At 36.8% G+C, this 26,440-nt stretch overlaps 1 protein-coding gene across 6 annotated transcripts in view; it reads right to left on the reverse strand.

Annotated features, from left to right (window-relative positions):
* VPS13B (vacuolar protein sorting 13 homolog B) overlaps positions 1 to 26,440 on the reverse strand; it is a 506,220-nt gene that overhangs the window by 96,576 nt on the left and 383,204 nt on the right. For all 6 annotated transcript variants that reach the window (XM_068395717.1, XM_068395718.1, XM_068395719.1 and 3 more), the window contains 3 exons: positions 25,119 to 25,821; positions 15,706 to 15,843; positions 3,157 to 3,564 (listed from right to left, as the gene is read on the reverse strand). In XM_068395717.1, the coding sequence (XP_068251818.1) occupies positions 3,157 to 3,564; positions 15,706 to 15,843; positions 25,119 to 25,821 (1,249 nt within the window). The remainder of the gene's footprint in view (positions 1 to 3,156; positions 3,565 to 15,705; positions 15,844 to 25,118; positions 25,822 to 26,440) is intronic.

The following is a 26,440-nucleotide window of genomic DNA, read 5'->3' on the forward strand; positions in this document are numbered from 1 at the left end:
CATAAGTATTCTAGCAGAAATAGTAACCATGTTGTTACAATAACTGTTGTATTAAAACATGAAAAATGTCCAAAAAATGAAGTCCCTTGACACACTAAGGGTTTGGGGTTGTATAACAGTGCAGCAGGATATGTAGAAATGGAGGTGTTTTAATTTGATCCAACTGCAATGTGAATGTTCAATACTTGGAATTTATTTTGTTAGAAGTGAAATAGTTCAACTAATGAGCCCCTCCATTTTTCAGAAGGTGTATCTTTTCACTTTCATAAGTTAAGAAGAAAAATTAAAACAGAAGGCCTTTAGCTTCCATGACTAAACCAGGAAAGTCTAGAGGGAAAACTGATAATTAAAAAAAGTTATATGGCAAGCTTCCTTCTTAATTTCAGCTAAAAAAATCAAAGCATTACACAAGGTCACGCACTTTTGTTTTCCCCCTGTAAGGGAGGAAAAATGCCGACAGTACATTCTTGTGAGGTTTTTTTGCTAAATAATTCCTAGCAAATAGGATTCCTTACAAACCAACTTCATCTCCTACATCAAAACTCATCTGGAAAAGGGGTCGTTTACACTGTTTATAAAACACTGCCACATAAAATGTGTAAAAAAACATATTTCACTAAAAATAGCTTGCGTAAGTAAGGGATTAGAGTAGTTTCTACTGCTATAATTGTTCCTTTGTAGTTTTTTCCATGATGTTTTTGAACAGTGTTTTTAACTATGTTTATTAAAGTCAGCACATCAAAAAAGATCAAAGAGAAAGCTAGTGAGAACCAAAGAAACACCAAGCGTATTGTGTTGTCTCACTGGGGAGTTATGCAGATTCAAGTAAACAAGTGCAAATTGTTGAGGTTTTAATAAAAATTTTCTACAATTATTGTATCTGAAGTCATTCTATATAATAACATCTGTACAGCAGATGGCCATACTGTACAAAAGGCAAGCAATGCTCCTTTTTCCTCCTCTGTTTTAACAGTATATCTGAGATGACTACTTTTGTCATTGTGCTTAGTTTGGTTCAGCAAATAATTCGTAAAATGCAGCTGCTGCAGACGGTCACAATAGTTACTTGACTGTAAAATCAAAGACACGGTGAAGTATTTGCGTATTAGTTTCATACTATAAAAAAAAATCTGACATTAACCCTGTTCAGCTCAAAAGGTATATCAATAAAACCTTTTGTAAAAAGAAAAGTAGTGAAGAACTGACATATTTAAATACTCCTTGCTCTCAAGACACAGCTACTACACTTTTTAAAAACTGAGTTAGATTGCATAATTTCTTTGCAATAATAAAACAAATCTAGTTGGTAACTGTGGTATTCTGCTAAAGTATTTTTAACAGAAATTATAATACTGTTTCCCCCACACTGAGTAATTTTTTTGTCTTTCCTGAAGTTACAATTTCCACTTTAGTTTCTATCAGCACTTTAAATTAATAATTTGAAATAAAATCCAAACAATTTATTAAAAGAATTTTTGACCATTTCAATCAGTTTTGTGGAATTGCGTCTTTTGCACTTATTGAAACTTAAAACAAGTTATTGCACCGTCACAATAGCACGAAAACCTCATGTACATGTATTTTTATTTTTATAAAGCAAAGATAAGGCAACTGTAACTGGAAAAAATCTGAAAAGAGTCCGTTCATGTCTATTTATTGTCTGGTTACGAAAGTTCGTCATACAGAATAACTGATCTCAATTTTCATTAGATTCGGCATCAGTATTGCTTTACTTAACAATGCTTGCCAGGCTACAAACATACTGAAGATTCATGTATAGCTTGTGACACGAAAAATAAAGATCGGCTTCCTCAAATTGCCAGAAGAGTTAAGAAACAGAACTTCGTAGCGGAACGTTTCTGAGGCTTAACGTGCAAGGCAAGGTACGTCCTCTTTCCGGGAGGATGAAAAACTCCAGGGTAAGTGATACACACTGCTGAGTTTGCCAAATTGCTTTATAGTACAGTGACGGAACAGGCTCGGCTTTGATATATCGAAGCTTGCTGTGGACATCATAATGTATCATGGGACGGATAATGTATAAATGATAGAGGAGAAGTGACGGAAGGAAAGAGGATTATTATACAGAAAGAAAACTAGAACTATTTAAAGGACATTAGAAAGGCCTTTTACTCAGTTGCAGTGCTTTCGATGCTAAGGTTGTGATCTGATTGGAAAAGCGTGGGAACGCAGGCACTGTTCCTGCCTGTACTGCTGTTTATTTATGGATAAATCAAGAGTTTCAGGCTCCAGCACTTTCACAGGCTTTCATGTCACATGAACCTTAAATTTTTCATTTTTAACTTTTAAAACAATAAAGAAGCACTGAAACTTGCTGGCCTGAGGAGAAATATTTCTGATGAAAAAGAAATAAATCACCACCTAGCTTGGCCTACAACTTGTTCCTCTCAGCTACAGACCATTTTACCTCGCAAGCTACTCTGCCAACTACCTACATCTGGCTCATCTCCACATCATGTAAATGTACCATCTTATTAATTTTATTATAAGATTAATAAAACAATTTACAAAGACACTCAAAATATCTTCATTTTAAATGAGTCTCTGGTATCCTGTTAATTGTACCCAAGGTGTAAAGTTTCCTTGCAGTACTGCAGTAATGAGACTGGAGCGCCTGTTTTCCCCAAGTGACTCTCAGCTGTGCATACGAAGCATGTAAAAATTTAAAACTTCATAAGCCTGAAGGAGAATAATGGTATGACCCAATATTTACATAGTAGCATATGCCAGGGCTCTGAACAATTATTTTTGTATTTTTTAAAACAGAAATATAGGGTCCTAACAAGAAAATGTAGTTATAGAGTGAAAACTGTCAAGATTTTGCCCTTTGAAGTATGTGCTGAATTATCAGAATACCAGAATAGTCGCTCTTGTAACCACTCTTCCAGCCAGAATTCCGTCAATATATTAGTAATTACAAGCTAGGGGATATTAACTACAAAATTAAGCACTCCTGGGCGCTGCCTCACTGAAAGCAAAACTCACATAATGGAGTCTATCAGGGATTTGCTGTTTTCCGTTGTGGATTTATTATGTTAGCTGGAGGAGCTCCCCTCAATGCTCCACGCTTTAAAATGGTTACTGGACCACCACTTGAACAAATCAGTTGCACTTCCAACCTTCAAAAACTCTTACCTGCAGTTTTATGTCCACTTTTAACATTCAGGCTCCCACTGAGGTTTGATAGAGAGACTAACAAAGCAGGTTTACTGGGATCTGGGATGGTTTCCATCGAAACAACCATTTGAACAGTGTGAATCGAAATTTTCTGGAAGCAGGAAAGGGCTCGCCACAAGTTTTCTTGTACTGAAGCCTTTTGCGCAGCGTAGGTATGTGCTGCAGGTAGCAAATCCTTTGTACTGGGGTGTTTGGTTATGGAAGTGACATCCTCATCTGGAATAACGCCAGCTGACGGAGCAGCCTCCTTCCTGGGCTCATCATCATTTGTGGTTACGATTTTCTTTAAAAACTGGTTTATTTGATCAAGTCTGACAAAACTGAGATTCGCTTTCAAAGGTTTTGATATGTCCACATTTATGTCAGCTGCAGGAGAGAATTAGAGAAAGAGATATGAGAAGCTACAGTGCAATTATTCAAGCAATGTAAAAATATTAGGCATTTAGTGGAGATAACTATTTCTACCATGTTTCATTAAAAGGACTGAATAAATGGTACAACATAATGAAACGATATTTTTAGGAATAAATCTGAATTAAAACATTATGAAAAGTACTATAAGCAATCTTCACTATGCACAGTTTTAAAGAAACATGTCACAATGTCCATCTTACTTCCTTGTTTCTTCCCAGGATCACCACAGCTATCTGAAAGAAACACACTTTATTTGAGCATGTAGGAGGGTAAATACATTAGTCCTTTTGTGTCAGAATGAAAATATACTTCACATTCTCTTGAGTTTTACATCCAGTAGAACTATTTGACTCAACTCCAAAGCCAACAGCAAACATTTTCAACACATTTAAATGAGTGAATAACATGTATATTCTGTTCTTTCCTATACAGCTAATATGCAGTAGTCTTCAATCCATTTTCAAGATGAAATGTGAAATAAAAAGCAAATATAAAAACTGAATTATTTTTAGATTTCTGTGTTTTCCAGGGAGACTGGAATAACCTAGTATTTTTTAAATGTTCTTTGTCTCCTTAGTAAAGGATTTTGGTACTTCCTAGACTGCTAAAAGTCTCACAGAATTTTTAGAAATCACAACTAGTATGAACAACATTGACAACAGTGATATTTTAGTAGCTGAGATGTTGCAATTACCAAGATTATTTCACAGATGGGAAGCAGGATTTTATGATGGTTGAAACTTATTTCTGTGCTGCTATCTGCCTTTTTATCAGTACATTGTACTTCATTACAGAAATCCAGCTTTAACCTAGTTTTAAAAATTTTTCATTTAAAATTCAGCTTTCACCCAGTAATGAGACAGCTACCCTGGGCAGGGGGAGAAGTTTGTCTTTCACTTTGCTCTTTGATTCCCACCACCCCACCCCCAGGAACCAAAAATGATAAAAATTCTATGCATATATCTGAACTAGATTAAATGTTCAGAGAAAACACCACTACTTAGTTTCAAGTTTCATTATAAATATATATACAGGAAACACTGTTTGTTGAAGGTTTTACACAGATTAATGAATATTTCACCAAAATTAGGACCTAGTTTCAAGTTGTCCAGGATCTCGTTCTACACTTAACGCTGATGCAAACTGACAAGCTCGATTCTCCCACTCTTTAGGTCAATTACAACAGTAAAGGGCTGCAAGAGCAGAGCTGCGGAGCTGCTCTTAAGCATAGGTTTATACTGACTTCAGAGAGAGTCCCAGGCACACGACAAAGCACTTTTCTGACCCCACAAAATATCTGGGGGTTCTAAATTTCAGTTAGATGCTTTGGTATCTGAATAGATAAGTCTTTGAATTATAAACTAGCACTTTTTCTACAGAGATGAAAGAAACTTATTAATGACATGTAAGATTTGTTGCAGTTGAATTAAAAAACCCAAAACAATCTTAGAAAAAAAGTCTGTAGTACTCCACAAGCCACAGCTAACTGAAATTTAAGACTGAAAAACTATTTTAATTGTAACTTAGAATTTAATTAATGGTTTTCTGAAAATACTTTCTCTTGTGTTAAAGCCTTCCACGCTGAACTAGAAACTGTGGCAAAACACTAGTTAACATGTGGGCCTAGTAGAAAGGCAAGTATCAAAGTAAGGAAACTGGAGATTAGAAGAGAGCAAGATTTTTAGGCATCCAAAACTTGGAAGATTTTTCAAAATACTTAGGTACCAATATTGTTCATTAAAACGAAGGGAAGAAAAATGTCATAACACTTGAAAATCTCTCCACCCTTCTTGGCACTAAAGAATACCCCAAGACTTGCCTGCCTTCTTGCACACATCATTGGTCCCCTCCCTCTCTTTGAATGGAGAAAGAAGACTTACAAAGAAAGTAGAGACCCATGTGACATTATGATATTAATTTACTTATGATACTCAAATGGAAAGGAGTGTTATTCTAATGAAACGTTTAAAAAAAACCCAACAAGAACCCACACAAACGAACAAGCAGTGTTTTAAAATGACCCAAGTTTGAAATCAACGCACACTAGGATTTGGGTTGCTGAACCATTTAGGCACTTTCAAAACAAGTCCCTTATTGACTTAATTTTCTCCATTAGTGATGTAGTAATAAAGGAGTAAAAGAGAAGTTCTTGGCTTTGCTCATAATTCAGTTTGTAAGTTAGTAAATGAGGAAAGGACCCTTACTGCTTGGTGTGCCAGCTTTCACATCTAACTGGTTTGCCAGAGGCACATGTTATTGCCAACACATTCCTCTGGTAGTATAGCCCAAGAGAGGAAAAAACAACAAAAACCCTACAACCCCAAAACTACTTAGACATAAGTTGATAGAACAAGCGTCAAGCTAAAGCCAGAGAGTAAACTGATCGAGAAAGATTTAAAAGGAGATGAATATGACAGCAATAGTTCTCTCTTGGGTTTCCTCAGGCCAGGGCAGAGAAGTCACAGGGCGCTGGTGAAGCTCAGTGGTGGAACATGCATAGCACCTGTGGTCCTGGGCCTGTGTTTTATCACTACTGTTTGTCACTTGTTTTCACAAACACCACGCTCGCCCAAGACAGCAATAAAAAAAATGGTCACTAGGACACCAGAGAAATGCAAATGACTTCTCTGTTTTCTGTTTGGAAATGGCTCATGTCACGTAGAAAAATGTTATCATGACTGATAACTTGACAAAGGTTTGTATTAAGTTATTATTATCCAGTGAATCAGCCCCAACAGAAGGTGGTGGCAGCCAGAAGCATAATTGCAGAAAATGTAACTCTGCATCCTTCACTGCAAATATTTTAACTATCTCATAATGACATAGGTTATTTTTATAACTGGGGAAAGATTATGTAAGGAGATTCTTTGGCATTAAGTAAAACATTCAAAAAATGAAAATTCAATTGAGCAATCAACATGTTTTTAGTTTTTGTGCTGTTTTACACGTTATACTTAGTGCTGCAAAAGAAACTTTAACATTCCTTCTAAGAAAAACATATTTAAGTGATGGACAGAAACAGTGAAAACTGATGAAATATGAAGAGCTATTTATAGCAGTTGATGAAGACAGATGTTCAGCAGCTTCTCCAGTTACTCAAAATGGGCTAAAAAGAGATGTTACAACATAAAGGGTTACCTAGATGCAGCTGAAATAAAATTTCCAGGGTGCAAAATCCAAGGGTAACATCTTTTTAGATGATTTTAAACACCTCGGGAAGCACACCACACAACACTCTGCAGATTCTGTACCAGTAGGAAAACACACGTTCCTATAATTCAAACAACTCCTTGAATTGTCCAAAATTACATCAGAATTAGGACAGGGCAAAAGGTAGCTCAAAGCCACCTTTAACTCCTCAATTACATGAGTCTCTACTTTGACTACTAGTGATTGGCTACTGCAATTATACCCCAATGCTTTCTTTAGATTTAAGACATAATAGCAATAGCTTATTTTGCCAGTTGTAACCTATTTCCAGCAAATAAATAGTAAAGAAATTAAAAGAGATTGCGTTCAAGTTATTTCTGGTTATGTTTAAATCAGACTGAACTAGATGATATCAAAGCAGTATTTTTTATTACAATGTAGCATTTGAGTGCAGAATTTGAATTGTTCTTTCTCCATTTCTTCGCTACCTGTCTTTAGATTACCCAGTAAATCCACGTCTGTCAATTATTAGTTTCTAATTACCCTTCACAACTTTCTGAACAGCTACTAGGAAACAGAATGATGAAATAACTATTGAGTTAAAAGGAGATTAGATAAATATAAATAAATTACACTTATTATATGCTCCCACCACACCAGGAGATGACTTAACGGCGAAAGGAAAAGAATCACGTTGCAATAATGAAATCAGAGAGGGAATTCAGGTCCCAGAGGCGATTCTACGGAGTTTATGTTAATGTACACCTTGTGGGGGACCAAAAATCAACTGGAATAGTTACCTGAAAACTGTTTCCAGCTATTTTCTCATTTAAAAAGTTCCAACTTCACTTGACCCATTAGTCATCATATTACTTACATTTATTACGTATTTTGAAATCTATTACAAAAAACCCAATGGATTCAATATGGCCTGTTTTAACAAAATCATAACATCTGTAAAAGAAAACCTATAAGCAGCACTCTGAAATTTCTGTCTGAAACAATTTCGTTCTTTGTCATTTTATTACTTAGAGCTTCAGATAAAAAATTTCAGGGTTATGAGTATTTTACCCTTGTTCTCCATAACATTCAGATTTGTACCGTGAAGATATAATTTTATTCTGTGAACTTGGGATAACGATATTACTCAAAAGGTCTTCTTATATGGTGGGCTAGGGATGAATAAGCAACACAAAAATAACAGAGCTCCTTGCAAGTTGCTTTAGGTCAATCCCAGCTCTTACTGAAGTCAGTGGGCTTATTCTAATATATGCCATAACTTAATGTACACCAGGTTACTACTTCTATGACTAATAAACTACCATAGTATACTCTTAATCTGAAAAACCAGAAAGTAAACTCCATGAAAATTATTTGTAAGCTTTATTTATAAGACTGGGATCTTTTCACAGTCTATGAGAAATGTTGAACTGTGAGAGAGAAAAATATGGTGTTTTCCAAGAATTTGTTCACTTCTCATACCCATCATTCCACAGTAGGTCTTTTATTTCTCATAGCTAATATTGAAAAGACCAGGTCTTTCTCCCTCAGGTTGGACATGGGTCTCACTCTCTCCTACCCTAAGAAGGCTGTAAAATATTAAACTTCTTAATAAATAGTGGTGCTATAAAAGAAAATACTATTTGCCCTAAACTGTTAAGAGGATTGGATTTCATAGTTCTGAACAGGAGAGGAGCAGACAACAGGCATGAAACATTTTACCATCAGTAATATTCTTCCTCTGGGAGCCACCCATCCTGATGTAGGGAGTTTAAACAGAGGAAATCTGAGGAAGGTAAAGGTAATCTTGAGTCCTGATTCTGATTTGGAGTCCGGGTGGCCCTTCAGTAACAGGGAAAAGGCTAAATTGCAAAAATTAAATTTATAAAAATAGGAAAGAGAGAGGCATGTAAAGAGAAAACTAGCTGTACTGTTCTCAATTGTCCCTGGTCAGGCATCAAAAGAGAGACAAATTAAAAGAAATTGAAAAGCAAGAAGAATCCAAACGAATTGTTTTTATCCTCTAATTCATCATTCCCAATTTGGATCAAGGGAAAAGAAGGAAGAAACTTGAGACAAGGCTTCAGAGGCCATCTGCAGTCCATCTTGTATTCTGCTTCTGTGAGACAGATGCCAATTAGTCTGGAAGAGGCTGGTAGCCACGGCTCAGTATTTCTACCTACTGCCGTCTGTGTGCTGCAGCCCCACAGAAGCAGCTCTCTAAGGCCAATATGGCAAACTACAGCCTTCAGGGAGCTCAATCAACTCGAGCCATGCGGGGTGTTCCCCAGCAGTAACAACTCCTACTTCCATGACCTAGTATGTCATTGACATTACACTAAGGTGACACAAGACATTAACAGCTCTAGCTGGCCAGCGCTTGCGTTTGAGATCTCAGACAAGGCTCAGAGTGATGTAATTCTATTAATTTTAAAAAATTGTCACAACTGAAGCAAAATAAATTGTTGTAGGTCGAGAAGACCAAAGATACAATTCATAAAGAATGGAAGGTTACTGCTATTCATAGGATGATGACTGAAATTAAGCAACTGTGCTACTACCAATCACACTACAGAAATGTGTCAAGGGTTGGGTGGCAAGGCCAAAAACTATAATGGGGGCATTGGGAGGCACTACCATGAAAGGAAAACTCTAGCTAAGGGAAACAATAACTCTCTCAACAGAGAGACAGGGAAGTTGAAGCACAATACGGTGAGAAGAAATAAATTGTTCCAGGTCATGAAGCATGTTTGTGGAAAAGAAAAGAACCCATAAATACTAACTCTCTATTACCTGCTTAGCTGCTGAACAATACAACTATATTAAGACATATATGAAAAAAAGAGGATTTCAGAAAACTGAGCAAATGTTTGACATAAGTTTTAAAAGAATGCCAATACACTGAAAGAGATACCAAGAAACTATTTTCCAAGTTATCCATGTAGCTTCGGTGTGCAGTTTTCATTTTCAGTGCTTAGGCATTTAAGAAACTAAATTTAAAATAAGTGTTGTAGACACTGCTTTTACAAAGGTAATTTTATGCATTATTACACTGATATTACAGACAATAGATGTGTCTGTAATCAGACGATCATCTGATCGACAGCCAGCTAAACATGAGCCAGCAGTGTGCCCAGGTGGCCAAGAAGGCCAATGGCATCCTGGCCTCTATTAGGAATAGTGTAGCCAGCCGGTCTAGGGAAGTGATCGTCCCTCTGTACTTGGCACTGGTGAGGCCACATCTTGAGTACTGTGTCCACTTCTGGGCCCCGCACTTCAAGAAAGATGTTGAGGTGTTGGAGCGAGTCCAGAGGAGGGCGACCAAGCTGGTGAAGGGTCTGGAGGGTCTGACCTATGAGGAACGGCTGAGAAAGCTGGGGTTGTTTAGCCTGGAGAAGAGGAGGCTCCGAGGTGACCTTATCGCAGTCTACAACTACCTGAAGGGAGGTTGTAGTGAAGTGGGAGTTGGCCTCTTCTCCCGGGCAACTAGCGATAGGACAAGAGGACACAGTCTCAGGCTTTGCCAGGGGAGGTTCAGGTTGGACATCAGGAAGAATTTCTTTTCAGAAAGGGTTATTAGACATTGGAATGGGCTGCCCAGGGAAGTGGTGGAGTCACCATCTCTGGATGTGTTTAAGAAAAGACTGGACATGGCACTTAGTGCCATGGTCTAGTTGACATGGTGGTGTCAGGGCAACGGTTGGACTCGATGATCGCTGAGGTCTCTTCCAACCTGGTTGATTCTGTGATTCTGTGATATGTCAAAACCAAAGCAATACCTACAGGCTGGTACACCTGTCTGGAATATTTCTCTTTGCCCTCTTAATCAAATAAATATCACTTCATGGCTACAGTGTCAGTGCTTTAAAAACTTGTTTGTAAAAGAGCAAAGGGGAAAAAAAAAACTACTAGAAAGCTCAAAAGTTTTGCAAATGACCCAGAGTTAATTAGAAAAGTCTGCACCCTGGCTAGTTCCCCTTCTCACATGTCAGCTCTCATTAAATCAAAAAATTCTCATTTCAAAGTTAACAAACACCATGGTTAACAAAACTGTTAAACTGGGATCAAGTGCGCACATTCCTAGGTTTATATATGATGTCATGCTAAGCAGCCCACAGCTGAACTTGCAAGTAGTATGAATGATTTTTCAATATATTAAGTATCTGATCTAATGCTAATTTTCTCTCTATAGGCTAACTGTGCTGGGAACAGGTGGCCCTGCTTTCAATTACGGAGGGCTAACATGCCAGTGTGAGGCCTGGATTAGTTCACCTTCTCACAGGGAATTTGCCTCGGTTGGGAATGGATTTATTATGGCTTCACACATGGAATGGAGCTCATGTCAGCTGAGGGCAGCGATACATCATATGATTCAAATTAACCTGCTGTGGACTGTTCCGCAGGGCTGATATTGTGTATTAAAATGACGACATTTTTAAAACAGCTTGAAAGAAACCAGGATTGCTGAAGTGCAGTGGTTCCAATTTGTTCCAACTAATCTATCACCTGCTGGAGATACTGTTCTAGTGGGTTTCTGGTAGCTGCTATTTTCCAGGTTTCTCCAAACCACTGACCTTGCTAATGGATACAATTGTTGCCTTTGCAAACAGGGGAGAAAAAGCTGGAGAGAGTGCCATGGTGCAGTTTTGTTTGTTGTTTTCCATGCATAACGCTGGATCCAGTGCTGTGCCCCTCATGGCACCCAAACCGTGACAGGGAGGGACTGGCAGGAAAGAACAACTCCCCAGGTCCCCCAGTTCTCACTTCATCTTTCAGTGGGACATGGTACTTCTTAGTTTGTCTGGACAGTTTCTTGTGTAGAAATTATTTTGAAAAGCAAAGTACCAAGGACCACATTTAATTCACACCTAGCCTAACGTCTGCCCAAAAAACTGCTGGGGGAAGAGGACTTTGGCGTAAACCATCTATATTTTGCATGTATAAGTATTTTAAGGCAATTTGTATGAAGCTGTACTTCATAAACATGTTTTGTATCATTTGCAGAAAGTATACATCAAAAAGACAGATTTTACAGCTAAGAAAGCATAGTTGATTTCAAAAAAAAACCTCCAGAGAAAGGACTAGAGGGTAAAGATGATAAATTTTCAAAAACTATTAAAACAAGATGGTCATATTTGCTCCTCACCTAATGAACGATAACTAATGCTGAAGCAATAAATAGTTCACTTATATTTATTAGACAAGAATTAGATGTACAATCCAGTTACAGACTGAATATAAAAGAGAGGGGGTCATGTAAACTGGTGTGGATGGAATTTAAAAAATTTTAAATAATTAGTTACTGTAGAAAAAGAAAAAATAGTCCTTTAATACATTGTGGGGTTAAAGTTGAGGTCTGTTCCCACAGGCCTGATGATGAATGCTTATTTCTCCTAGGATCCTATTACCTTAAATCTGGAAGAAATATCATTTTTCTTTAGTTGCCAAAAACGTACAAAATAATCGACTCATGTGGCAAGAAGTGCATTAATGTATCCTGTTATTCTCATCTAATTAGTGGTTTCCAAGTTTAGCTACTTGCTGTAGTTTTTTGATCTCCAAGCTAATACGGACTGACAACCTGGCTTCCTGTGTGGTGAAACCATACGGTTTTTCTGTGGAACACTATCTACTTATCTATTTCAGCTGACAAACTATTTACAAGGAGTATCGATTTTATCTAACACAGCAAACACTGGGAACCACTTGCACGTTTTTTTCTTTTAACTGCTTGCATAGTAGTTTGCATCATAAAACACAGGCATGTTTGATTGCTATATTTGAAATTTAACCTCAGCACACCAATAACGTACTTTGTAAGAAAAGTGACATTACAATTAAACTGCTGAACTTCGAGCACTTAAAATCTACACAGAAAACTGTAGTTACCACAACTGCTACATCCAGATTTTTGTCTGCATAGGCACAGCTCTTAAAAACGTGCTGACTTTGCAGAACAGCAGATCAGCTGCATCCAACAGGTAGCACCTACTAGTGCATTCAATGCATTTTAATAATTTATTTACTGCAGTTATAAAACGCATATACATAAATCAATATGAAAACACACAGTACGTCCTTAGAAAATATGCCAGTTAGTAGCAGCATTATTCACCAAATGTTCACCAAAAAAGAGTAGACCTTCAAGGCCTAAAACATAAACGTACTCCAACAGTGCATTTATTTCTTAAATTTATTAACTGTGATGTCTCCCATCACAAATATCATTTGTCTGGTGACCTTACAAGAGCTCTCAGGAGTTTTGCTGAGGTTCTTGTCCTCAATAAACAACTGCCAGCTTAGTTAGGATCTGGTGATGTACACACTTTCTCCAGGCCCACTGACGGCCAAGCTACCTCACCCTGGAAGAAGTTGTGGTTAGAGGACTTTCCCCCCAGGAGAGTTAGTAACTTATTTTCCAGTAGCCTGCTGAGGAGCTGTCAAGCTTTCATAACTCTTTGCATGTGCTGTTCTGACACAATCACATGCGGAAAGCGCTTTCCATTACTCATCCAATGAAACCTCCAGCCCCCAAGGAAGGCTTCTTGGTAAAGGTTAGTTTATTTGAAGAGGATCTCACAGTGGCAACAGCTGAGGTTAGAAAAATCTGCAAAGGAACCCAGAGCTGTTTTGTTATATTACACTGGCAAAACACTTCATTAAAATTCAGAGTAATTACGGTTGAGTCATGTGTAATGATAGTTCCAATTAGCAGCAAAAAGACGATTAAAAGAATGCCTTTTGGCTAAGAAGAGATCCTGGAGGAAATCTCTGAAGCTTTATATGCTTTGCAAGAATAAATAGACCGAAGTTTATGATGCATTAATTTATGGTTTTTCAGTTCCCTATTTAGCCAAAACCACGGAGGGGGGAGATTAACACCAATTCGGGATCTGACTGAATTGTTGAGCATGGGGTAGGCACTTAGACTACTTGTGAATATAGACTTTGCAAGCTGGTACCAACTTCCATGTTTGCTAGTTTAGTTAGAAGTCTGTCCTACTGACAGGAGATGATAAGGGGAAACACCTTCAGGTGTGTAATATACTAAATATAAAGGCTGTGCCCGGAAACTTCCATGAGAACCTTGAGAAAAGGGCAATGCACAGACAAAGGGTCTGGGAATATGGGAATCTTCCAGATGTGGAGAGAGAAAACAGAAAAAAAAATTGAACAGGAAAAAAGAAAGAAAAAAAAAAGAATAAAAGAAAACTAATCTGGCAGTAGTGACCAAAAGATTGTAGCCTCGAGAAAGAATACATTTTCCTTTTGGCTTTCCAACGGAACTCAAAAATCCTAACTCTTGATATTCCTCTGCTTTCATCTGCTATCTATAAAGGCCACTGGTAGTAGGTGTCTCTGCTTCTCTTGTGCTGGTCATGATTAGAATGAAAATCTACTATTATTATCATTTAATCATTTAGTTCAAATGGCAGTAGAACACACAGTAGTTCTGAAGGTTCAAAGTCCTATTAATGAAGGCAAATAGGGATCAATATAACAAAAGCTCTGCATTGTCAGATGCTTTTAAAATCTGCTCTTAAAATAATGCTTTTAAGGCAGCACACAAAACCAAAAAAGGGGCAATGATGAGGTTTTTTATGTACTTTATTTTTACCTTGAGACTCCTGCCTGCCTGCAAGCAAAAAATGGATTTTCACGTTACTTAACCACAGTATTTATAGTCAGGGGGTAAACACGTATGTCTCATTCTCTGGTTGTTCAATTTGATACCCTGGGGTCTGATATGCAGAAGTGATTACTGCTTCACCCAAAGACAATATGAACTGTGTTTCCAACATCTAAATTTCTATATTTTTAACTACCTTGGAAAACTAAACTGTAACCTTAATGTAATGAGAAAAACTTTGATTTCCCTGTGCCTCAGTCGCCTTCTGTGAAATGGCGAGGGCATACTCTTCCATCATCCGCAGAAGGGTTGTGCAGGTAAATTAGTGCTTCTGTTGTGCTCAGATCCTAAAGCAGTAAGCAACGCAGAGGAAATTAATTCTGCTATAGAGCCAGGTTTAGATAGTGTGCTGTAAGACTGTACGAATAGGTAACTGACTGAATAGGAAAATGCAGTACTGAAGAGCTGGTCACTAAATGACTGATAACAGCTCATTCTATGTGCTGAGTGAACTAAGGATATTCAGTGAAAAAAAAAGAAGTTACAAAATTCAACAAATTATAACAAATATGTATAAGAGAAATTAATTATGATGGCACAGGTAAAGGTATTTTCTAACTTTTAATATAACCTCAATTATATTCTACATAGTAATGTAGTTATAAATACGTAATTCACAAAATAGAGAATGCATGACATACTTCAATTTGCATGAGTTTCTGACAGTTTCAGGACAGTTCTGACAGTTTCAGGAGTGGAACTTCAAGTCACATTATTTTAACTAAATGCTAATAAACCTTCATACTATACCACTTATATTCTGTGTTAATTAAAGAAGCACAATATCACTATTTTTAAAATTTTATAGCAACTCTTTAGATGATAGGAATTTGCAATGCCATTACAATATCCAGATTCCAAAGAATCCAAGAGAAGGCGGCGTATGAAAATATTCAGAAATATTTTAAAAGTCAACTTTTATAAACATAACTATAATAAAATTTCAGTTGTTCTAGGGCTAGAAGCAGGTAGGTTTCATTCCATTGGAAATCTGCCAACCTCAGCCTTCTTGAGCAGTAAAATTTCTAAATTTACCTTGGGAAGAAAATAAATAATTATACCTCAAACCTATGACTGGACCAGGACTGACCATTCCTCAACTTTGATTTCAATTCAGGGTACTTGCTGGAGGAAAATTTCACATTCATTAGCAAGGAATACAGCATTTTTCTGATGATCTAATGTGTGTGTCTATGTGTGCATATCAACAAATAGATTACATTAGAAAATAGAGATTAAAGTGCAATGCTTACCTGGTCCATTAAGGAAGTCTTTAATTTGCACAGTGATAAGAGCAGGTGGAATACCACTTTTAGCATCTACCTCTCCTGCTACTGTCTGCAGCCAAATCTTGCAATAATCCAGAGCTTCTGGTAGTGTCTTCCCAGGATCTACAGGTGATAATGATCATAGTCACTGATGATATTCCAGGCATAGATACATAACAAAATGCTACACACAAAACTGATTAAATAAAATTAAAAATTTAAAATGTAACACAGTAAATAATATTCCTAATATTACTGTTAAACATAGCATTTGTGCCTACAGACAGGTGCATGTGTGTAACAACAACAAGAGGCAGGAGGGCGAAGCTGTAATTACACAAAATGTAGAAAAGGCACAAAAATACCAAGTAAAATATGAGTAAAAGACATCAGTTACCACAAGATGACGTTAAATATCACACAATTTTAGCTTTAATTATGATGACACTTAAGGAGTCCTTACAAGAGAACCTGTGCTCAAAACCTGCTACTTCTAGATCGTATTTTTATTGCCAAGGAGAGAAAATAATAACGGAAAGATATATGATAAAGGCTAAAAGACCAGAATGCTACCAGACCTCAGGAACAGAGCATAATGACAATGTGGTTATATCATTCTCTTTGGAGTTTCACTCAATAGCTAATTAGTAGCTGTTCTTGCATACCACTTTGTATTGCATTCCTTTGATCAGATTATAATATTACAATAGGACACTAAAATTAATTTCCTCCAAGTGCTATTCTTGTCTTCATTTTCCACCTATCAGAAATGGCAAAAACAGTACTGTAAAAAGGCTTTTTAATCTTTAGCAACTCAGGACCTTCATTATAATAGTCCTCAATTCTGGCACTACAGGTCTTCAATTCTAAATAATCAATTATTCTTTAGTATCAAGACTGCTATGTTAATTATTGAATGTCTGCTTCATCCTTAACGATTTAAGGAGATTTTCTTGATGCTATTCTCTACCATTTTCAGTCAATTAAAAACTGCTATAATTGCTTTATTTGAATTTTACGGAATGGATTCCTTTCAAGAACAGTATTTACATACCCACTATTATTGTCAACATATGGTATCGTGGTAACACAGTCATATGTGGACTGGGTATATAAAGTCAGCTTTGGAATTTGTATTTCTTGACCTTATCATGCGATTCATATAAAACTTGGCACATATGAACCCTTATGTGATTTCAAAGAACCTACTGAAACCAATTGATCATGACTTTAGATCTATATGGAAAAGATCAAAAGTTAGCACATTCTTCTGTTTTTATTTGATCAATCTTCAGGCAATGACTTTACAGCAGTATTTGTACTGCACGGCATATACATTACAGCCTTTCCTTCCCTTTATTCCCGCTATACATTTATAGTCAGCTCTCAACAGTTATTTAAGAGCTGTCACTGCATACAACAGATTTGTATATTTTCCATGTGAATTTCTACATTTTTATGGTTCTTAGCCCTTTCCTTTAATTACATTAACCAGAATGGTGTGGCACGCTCACTTTTCTATAGTAACTGCTTTAGGGAATATCTTGTTTCCTGTGTCTGGAGTTTGCCTAGTATACTGAAAATAATAATAATAAAATATCTTTACCACCAAAGTACACATATTTTCCAAAATATAGTTTTGTAGTTGTTCTGAACAAGGATGTTATCTCTGACTTGGATCTACACCATAATTCTTGTTTTGTGCTAGTAGCTCATCATAAATAATACGGTAATGTTTTTCAGAATATACAGTGTAAAGCATTGTAAGAATTACTGAACATTGTGCAATGAACATCACTGAGTCAATTAAATTGATCTCTAAGTTATTTTTCCTTCAGAAGTATTAGTATAAACATTTAGGTGTACCAATATGGGCCAAAATGTTGCAATACGCCATTATTTTGTCTTGTTTCTGAAAGGTATCATCACATACTGTATATCGCATCCTAGATCATCCATCAGCTTTTCAGAAAATCCAATAAATTTAGTCAAACATTTCTTTTGAAGAATACATTTACAGGTATTCCTATTATCCTAAGATGAGTTTATGTTATAAAATACCTAATAATTAGTTCAACGTTGCAGCTGTTTAAAGATGAAAATATCTCTGATGAAAAGACATTACATAGCAGAAAATCCTTGTGTGACATAATACATTAGCTATACAAACACTGCCCTTAGGGCACTGGGAATTGCAGCACGTAAGCACAGAATCAAAAAAATAAAGGAACCATGGGGCTCTCAGGGGATTATTTTGCTCTGTCATTTCTCCAAGGAGTGCAGCACTGTCACCTCTTCATTACCTGGGGCACTGCAGGACTGCGATACATGAATAATGAGAGGCACTTCAGAACTTACAGATTAGGAACACAACGCAAAGAAATCCCAATGCACAAAAGTAGCCTGAGTCCAACAAAACATATTACTTTTAACCCAGCACTGGCCTTACTGATTTCAAGCATTTTTTTTTTTTTTTTTTTTTTTAGTTCCAGTGAAACTGTGTTATTCTGAAACTGAGCTAAGTCTGGAAGAAGGACAGTTACATTGACACAATTTTGCATGGAAGGTAATAATCGCAAAGGGCCATGCAAAGAATTAGTTTGAGTGCTTCCAAGCCCATGGCATATGGTTAATTTGGAACCTAGGTTACAGACTTGACCATACATGCAAATATGCCAGATATGGATCAGTAAGTAGGTTTTTATGTAATGAGAAGAAAGCTAAAATCAAGAGGTTTCAAAACTGACTATGCTGGTATATTATCTCAAAAACTTGAAGGGAGTTCCAAACAGGAGTTATAAAATGTATCTGGGTGGGACAAATTCATTTACATCAAAGGTCAAATGACTGAAATGTGTGTTTTGATTAAAATATCTTCTAAACTAGAAAACAGCATATGCATTTTCATAGGATTAAGGATCGGGAAAGGAATAAACCAATATCAATCAATCAATACCTATGCCAAGGGCATAGGAATCGACAAAGAAGCAATTGAATGAAAAATAGAAAATTTAGGCTGAAAAGTGAGGAATTCTTGACAGGGAGAACTGTTATAGAAAAAGGACTCCTTTCCCTCAAGGAAATGAAGGAAACATTCAGAATGTTTAAAAATACACTTGACAGAACACTATAAAATATACAATAGGGAACAATTATGCATCAGCAGGGAACTGGTCTGAATAATGTATTATGATAGGTCATTTCCATTTTCATTTTCTATGATTCTCCGAAAAATCAACACTTAAATTTGCAGTTATTTGTATAAAGAAAATGCTGGAGAAAACCCAAGGGATGCATATATAAGTAAAAGGAGAGGCTAGAATTACTCCGCAGCAAGCCAAGAGAGAGAAAAGAAAGGCTTGAGAAGGGAAGAGCAGTGAAGACGGCCAGAAATTCTATTCTCTACACCATGTGAAAAATTTGCCTGTGGCAGCAAAAGAAAAATGGTGAGACAACTATCACAGATTGACAATCAAGACTGTAAGTTAAAATCTGTAAGACTGAGAAGCTGTGAGGCCTTCAATAAGTCTACATTTTCCCCCCACCTTTTTTTTTAGAAAAAAATAACCTCTAGGTATTTTTGAATGCACCCAAAATCCAAAGCCACTTTTTGGTTTTGCTAAGGTCCAGACCTCAGCTCCAAACTTCACAGTTTATGAAGTATTGTCCTAAACTTGATTTGAATTTGCAAGCTTTTGATTTCGCCTGCTATCCTCTCATTCTCATGTTAACAGGAGACAGCAATCTCCAAACTTCAGAAGAGAAAGGGGAATGAGGGGAAAGGAAAGGAGGGACGCAGGAGAAATTTCACATCTTGAAGATTTTCATTCTTCAAAATGTCATTTTGTTGCAGTTTGTAGCCGAGAGCCAGGGCAGCTCTGGGGGCACAGCCTGTGGGAGGCTTTAACAGGGGGGCTCAGCGACCCACAGCACCCCAGCAGCCACCCCGCAGGGGACAGGGCTACCGAGTGCGCGCACAGCACGGCAACTTGGCCTGTTCAGCTGGAACTGTACCCAGACCAAACGAGCTCTGCACACGCTTTTATTTCAATGGATGAATCATATTTTGGTCTGCAGTCAATTTTAAAAGCCAGTACGATGCTGCAATCACCTCTGCATTTCAAACCCCGAAGTGGAACGTTTGGTCTTGTTTTAAAAATGTTTTCCATTGGAATTTAAAGAACACAAGTGAGAAAACATTTCTACTAGCGTACTCAGAAGTGCAATGTCAGGAAGTTCAAAAATGAGCACTTACAGTAACCTGAGGACTGTACATTCCCAGGCCAGCTTGCCTTTATGGGTGGGGGCTGCATCCCCCCCAATCCACGGATGCAGATGTACTGGACAATAAACACACTCAAAGGGGAACAGGTGACACTGCAGCAGAACTCCCTCAATGCTGTGCTAGGAGAGAGCCTTAAATCCTCTCCCTGCCTCGTAGGAAGCACAGGCTGACAGAGAGGCAGTGAATCACACTTCCTGCCAGAGCCAGCCTGCCTTGCTCTCTGTGCAGCCTGGCCTTCCCATTAGATCAGAGGTTACATGTGGTCTTAGCTACTGCATCTGCTCTTCATGGACCCCCTGCCATCAAAGGCGTGGGTGTAAAAATAAAATAAAACAAAAATCAAGAATAATTCTGGATGGCCTCACGATGCCTGTTTTTTGCAAATGCTTCATTGGCCAAAGTTGAAGAAATTCCACACATAACAGATATTTATTGAGAAATTTCTCTGCCTTAAAACAACCAAGCACCACAACCTCCTCTTTCGAAGTAAACAAATAAACAAATAGAAAAAAGATTCTTCAAGAATGCCCAGAGCACAATGCTCAGGAAATGAGGTAATTTTGTATCTGGATTACATTTACCTGAAACAAAGCAAATAAAAGATTTAAAAAAATATTTATAAAAGCGGCTTATGAGATTACATTAAAAACAATTGCACCCACTTTTATTTAAGTGGAAATGGCCAATGCTCTGTTTGCAGAAACTAACAGTTAGCAGATGCCTTTTTATTAAATGGAGGATGAGCATTGAATAAAAAAATGTTGTTTTATAGTATCTTTCAGGCTATTTATATAGAATCTTACAAGTAAACTCAGGGAGCAACTAGTCTTTTTAATGACACTTACTAAGCAATTAATATTTATTCCATTAATTTATTTGATTTGAAGTTCCTATACCTGGCAGTAGCATAACTGCAACCAAGCTGTGCAATTTTAAAAATAATTTTAAACACAAATGAAGCAGTTTAGCACAACCATAATAAAATTGAACGAACATTTTAATAAGCTAGTAAGTCTCCTCCTACAAACTGACTTGCCAGTAGACCTGGTTGGAGAGAAAGACTGAGGAAATTGAAAGCACAGCCATCAGGTCTTTAGCTCCAAGGCAGGCAAATGCTCCCACATACAAACACTGGCCTGATGGAAATGTGCCGCTACTAACTGCTAATTAACACACTAATAAGACTTAGCTTTTAAATAGCCTATTTCCTCCTATTTTATTCTTAAGTTCTTATTTCTTTCATGTTTCAGAAAGTAAGCAAAAAAATAACACAGCTAGTGCCAGAGGAGCCAAGTTCCTTGGGTGAAGTTTGGTATTTTGGCCACTGTGCCATACTCCCAAATAAGAGTGACAGCTTAATGTGCAAGATCCTGAATTTTAAGCTCTATTAACTTGAAACCTTTCAAAAATAAGAACAAAACCCTTGTCCCAAATAAAATATATGTGGCTTTGTAACAGTATTAAAAATTTCATTTCTACACATATTCAAAGCAGTAAACCATCGTAAGGCAGTAAGCTTAAATTTGTCACCAGCTCAGGATTAACTATTATTCTCTTTAAAACTCATCCTGGTGCAGTTTTACAGGATAATTTCCCTGTTTTATTCAAAGCTTCATAAAACAGACTCTCATCAAACTACCTGTTAGAAGCAGTTCTAAATTCTAGAGTATTCTTTCTTGACTTACAGCTGAACAACATATTTCTTAGAAATACACTAATGGGAGGTGAGGGATGGAAAATATGACTAGGTCCAAACTATTACCAGCTTTTCTTTACCCTAAAGTTTTTTTTGGAACTCGCATCCATCAAAAAATAAGACCTTCCTAACTTCACAATAGAATTTTGTATTTACTTCTGCCTTGCAAGATTTGAGAGTTGTTTCAGAACCGTAGATTTTCTTTTAGAAAAGCCATAAGAAATAGCACGGTATTTCACAAGATCTGAATCTGCTGCTGTTGAACTAACAGTAGTCAAGTCTTCAGAATTACACAACAAAATTGATTCAAAACAATTTTTACAGATTTTTAAAACATTCCTAAAATATTCTTATGCAGCATATATGGTGCATATATACACACAGAATCATGATTTGAAATGGCAAAGGTTTTTTTAGCATGTTTTGGATCTAATGTACATATTTCACATATAGCTTAACTATGCAAGCTTAAACATATTAGTGTAAGTAATGAGAAACCACTCCCATAGGAGTACCAATAAAACTTTATGACAAACGTCATGTATTTTTCCTTTTGCCCAGACAAGTCTTAATTTTTTAGGTTGTGACGAAATTTGCTATGTTATAGGCCCGACCTTCTGAGCTGCTGCTGTGCTGTTGCCCATCTTCATTATGCGATGTAATGCACACAATGTTTTCATCAGGCCTGCTTGCCTAGTCCCACTGTTTAAATGTTTTTTTAAGAGGGAATAGGTTCCATCATTTCTTTTAATCTAGTTAAAATACATCTTTTATGTTTAGCTTGTGTCCTCTTCCCCATCCTATCTTAGATAATGGAGAGATAGTTGCATGCATACATACAGACACAAGGAGAGCAGCCTTCTAGAGACTCGAACTGGAAATATTCTTTAGCAACATTCACTGTAAATTAAACATCATTTATGCCCTCTTCCCACCCTCCAGTCCTTGATATATGGAGAAATACAGGAATACGGTGCATACCTATTGTACAGAAGGAGAGAAACTAATTTATTTCTTTCAAATAAACTTTATATCGTTCTTCATTTGGATGACACATCTCTTTCAGATAAAACTGTCAGCAAATAGTCACAATGTCAAGAAAAATCAGCATGAGTGATGAAATCAACTGTAGCAGTGCAGAAAATGCCATGCAAAGCTCCTGATGCTGAATTATATGATACGCAATATATAGACTGTGTGTGTATATATATACATATACACGCACACACATATATATAACACATAGTTCATGGCTATTTTCCCTCAAATATACATGCTAGAAATGAAGAATAGAAATTTCCAAAATTAACTACAGTGTTATGACAACATTAATCCTAAATGATGCAATTACAAGCACAGCAGGCTTTCCTAAACAAGAGGCAATAAAAATTTTATACTACCTATTTTGCTGTGTGAATTAGTGGGTGACTTGAAGTGTGGATTAGTTTTATTAAATTATTAATACATTTAGGATGGTGTTTTTAGGCACTAGAACTTTGGCACCCACCTTTCAAACTCTTTTGAAAAGAGCTCTAATGCTTCGGTAGCAAGCACGGGATTCTGTCTGATAGACAAGTAAGGTACTTACTACTGCCCACAAAGGCAGCAGGACAAGACCAGAACCTTTGCCTTCACATAATGTCTTGACTCCTGCCTCCACACTTTTTTACCTTTACCTGACACGGAGACAAAAAGCCAAAGAAAAGAGTAAGACCCATGTAGGGCTAGTCTTTGGTCCTCCAAGAAGACTTCTTTGCGTCTCATTGAACGACAGCTGGTGACCAAGGAGCTCTCAGGCTGTATGTTCCTACTATCTTTATTATTTAAACTTCTTGTCATGCTTCTGCGCTCTCTGATCCACTTTAAATTTGTAGGAAGACTTTATTACAGCTTGTGTTTTCTAGAATTGCTCCCGTAGATATGAAGATGGTCAAAGACTTCAGAAGTTAATTGTAGGAGCAGAATGGAGGGAACTTTGCCCAGTTTATTGGTAATGTGGTGGCAACTTGTACAGGACACACTTGAATGCCTCAGACATGAGAAATGAGGAAGTTCTATTGCATCTTTCCAAAACACTGTTAATGAAGTTGTGATCTTTAACTTACAACTACTCCAACTTTCCTCCAAGCTTTGCTTTGTTAATTGATTTGTATTCTTTTCATATTAATTGCTACAATGACCACCTTTTATATAGTATTTAACAAAAATACTGGAGTAAATCAAATTCATGACACAGCTATGTTTCTTTCAAGACATGACAGCAACAGCAGAGAAAGATGAAAATGGGAGAATGATGAAAGAAAACATGGCAGGGAATTAATCTTCTCCCTATTTTAAGTATCTTCTTTCCAGGTGTCTAATCTTCCTCACTGTTTAATCCCTCTTAAAAGTTCCACTATAATTCAGATTTCTGAAAAAAAGTTAGGATCTATTAAAAGTAGAATTTTTAGTCTTCTGCATAAGCACATTATTTTAATGTCAATTTTCAAAAGATACCATCTCGTTCAGCAAAGATTCGGTATAGCTGCACAAAAAACATATACTACTTTTCACAACTAGCATGCTGTATGAATTCTGGCAACAAAAATCGAGCAATGTTTTTTGCCTACAGCTTAGTGAACAATTTAAAACCCCACACTTTTCTGGCTGCACGTTCAGCAGACCTCTGCATCCTCATTTACATTTTTTGTGTGTAATACTCTGTAATGATGTATCTCATTAAATTCTTACACCCAGTACTGGCTGTCAGACAAATGAACTGCAATCATTTGATTTCTCTCTTCAGCAGTACAGATAAGACAGAAAAAGAAATTTTCACAATATTTTCTTCTGAATAATTATTCTGATATTTATTATTATAAAAAGCTGTCCATTAAGAGAAGGAAATTCTTGCAAAACCCTATTACTCAGCTGAATGAAAACTTAAAAATATATGACATCATTAGATATCATTTGGAAGATCACTATAATTTTCTTAAAGGTTATGATCAAAACACCAGGTGCTTCTACAATGTTTACCTTTAAATTTTATCAGTAGGCTAATATAGGAAAATATTGTGATATTCAGTCACAAAAAATATTTTTTATGAAATCAGCTTGGCTTGCAACTCTTACTTCTTTAGAAAACATTGAGAAGTTAGAGTAATGCAACAATCCCTGTGGCAATCTGGTAATGAAAAAGTAATATGGAGGAACAGGAAGAACCGGTTGCTAAAAGGTTAGATCTTCATTAATTTCAAACATTTCACACACTTAACTTGATTCAGCTGTGGGGTATAACCCTAAAAATATCTATATTTACCGTCTGATTTTTAAAGACATCCTAGAAGTCTCTCAGCTGTTTTCCACCGCTCCAAACTTTGAGAAGTGCAATTATTTTGGCAGTTATAACCAGAAGTGAACGTTAAATGCTCTTACCTGTACACTTGTAGTCTGAGGCTACTCCTTTAAGACCAGCATCAAACACCGATATTTCTACCTTTTGCTTTCTGTGGTGGCAGCTCAGGAGCACAGAGGGCTGCGATACAATGAGGTAGAGAAAAGGCTGTAGTTCTATGTCCCCAGTTCCCCTGCGACCAGGCTGACGAACAATAGTTATACCCAGGGCTTGTCGAGCAGATGATCTTGTGGAAGCATGCAGACTTTCCAGTGACAAAAGACCCGTTTTTCTCCCAGTAGACAGGGGAACATTACTGTTCAAAAGATCGTCTGCTGTGACGGAGGAAATGCATGGCTGACTGGGCTTCTTGGTATCATGGCTGCCACCTGAGCCTGACTCTGGAAGGTTCAAGGAGCTTTTGCTTATTTTCTCACCGTTTTTCTGATCTTGTGCTGACTTGGATTTAGGTAAGGCAGTGCATGAGTAAGTCATCAAGGAGATTTGACTTGCTGTAATAAAAATGTCAAAGGGAATGAAATTGAGATTCTTCACGATGGAAGACTGGCGGGAAGGACGGGCAATGCGGTGCTGGCTGGTACCACTGTGCTGCTCGATCTGAACGATTCGGATCTTAACACTGTCGCTGCCAATTCCACTGTCCTGTGCCCCGCTATAACGGGAAGAAGTCTCAACTGTTCCTCCATCAGACACATCCATTTTTTTCTGCTCTTGTTTGGAAACCTGCGAAGGAAAATATTATATTAACTTATATCCATATCCCAACTATTTCCATTTCAGTGGCAGCAAACAATCACTATATAAACATGATGTCAAAAAAGAGAATTATAAAAAAATATGTGCCAAGTTAACTTTAACACAGTAATCACTCATGAAAACACAGCAGGTGTCTGTTCCAATGAAATGATGACTCACAACAGACAAAGTGCCAAAAGAACATGTGAAGGAAAAAAAAAAGAAGTACTGATTTCTAGGCTTAAATGACTTTTTTTTTGTTTTTAAATTTCAACTCTTTCTTTAAACTCTAAAGAACCTACAAGAAATTTATGTTTTAATATAAAACCATATCTTTGTGAAATAGTGCATCGTAAACAAAAAGCTTAGTCAGAATTGTTTTCTAGTTTTAAGAATTAATGCTCAAAAAGTCCTCTTTGGCACTAAAACATTTTACCGTGATTAGATGAAATAGAATGTAATATTAATCTACTGCAAAATCACAAAAAGACTAAATAGAAATTGTAAGCTGAAATTTATAAATATTATGTTGTAGAAAAAATATTTTTCTTAAAAGTCATGGAAATGACAGCTGCCTTATATAAGACACCAAAGCTGAAAGAAATAT

This window comes from Nyctibius grandis, chromosome 3 (genome assembly GCF_013368605.1).
Source record: "Nyctibius grandis isolate bNycGra1 chromosome 3, bNycGra1.pri, whole genome shotgun sequence".
NCBI classification, from domain to species: domain Eukaryota; kingdom Metazoa; phylum Chordata; class Aves; order Nyctibiiformes; family Nyctibiidae; genus Nyctibius; species Nyctibius grandis.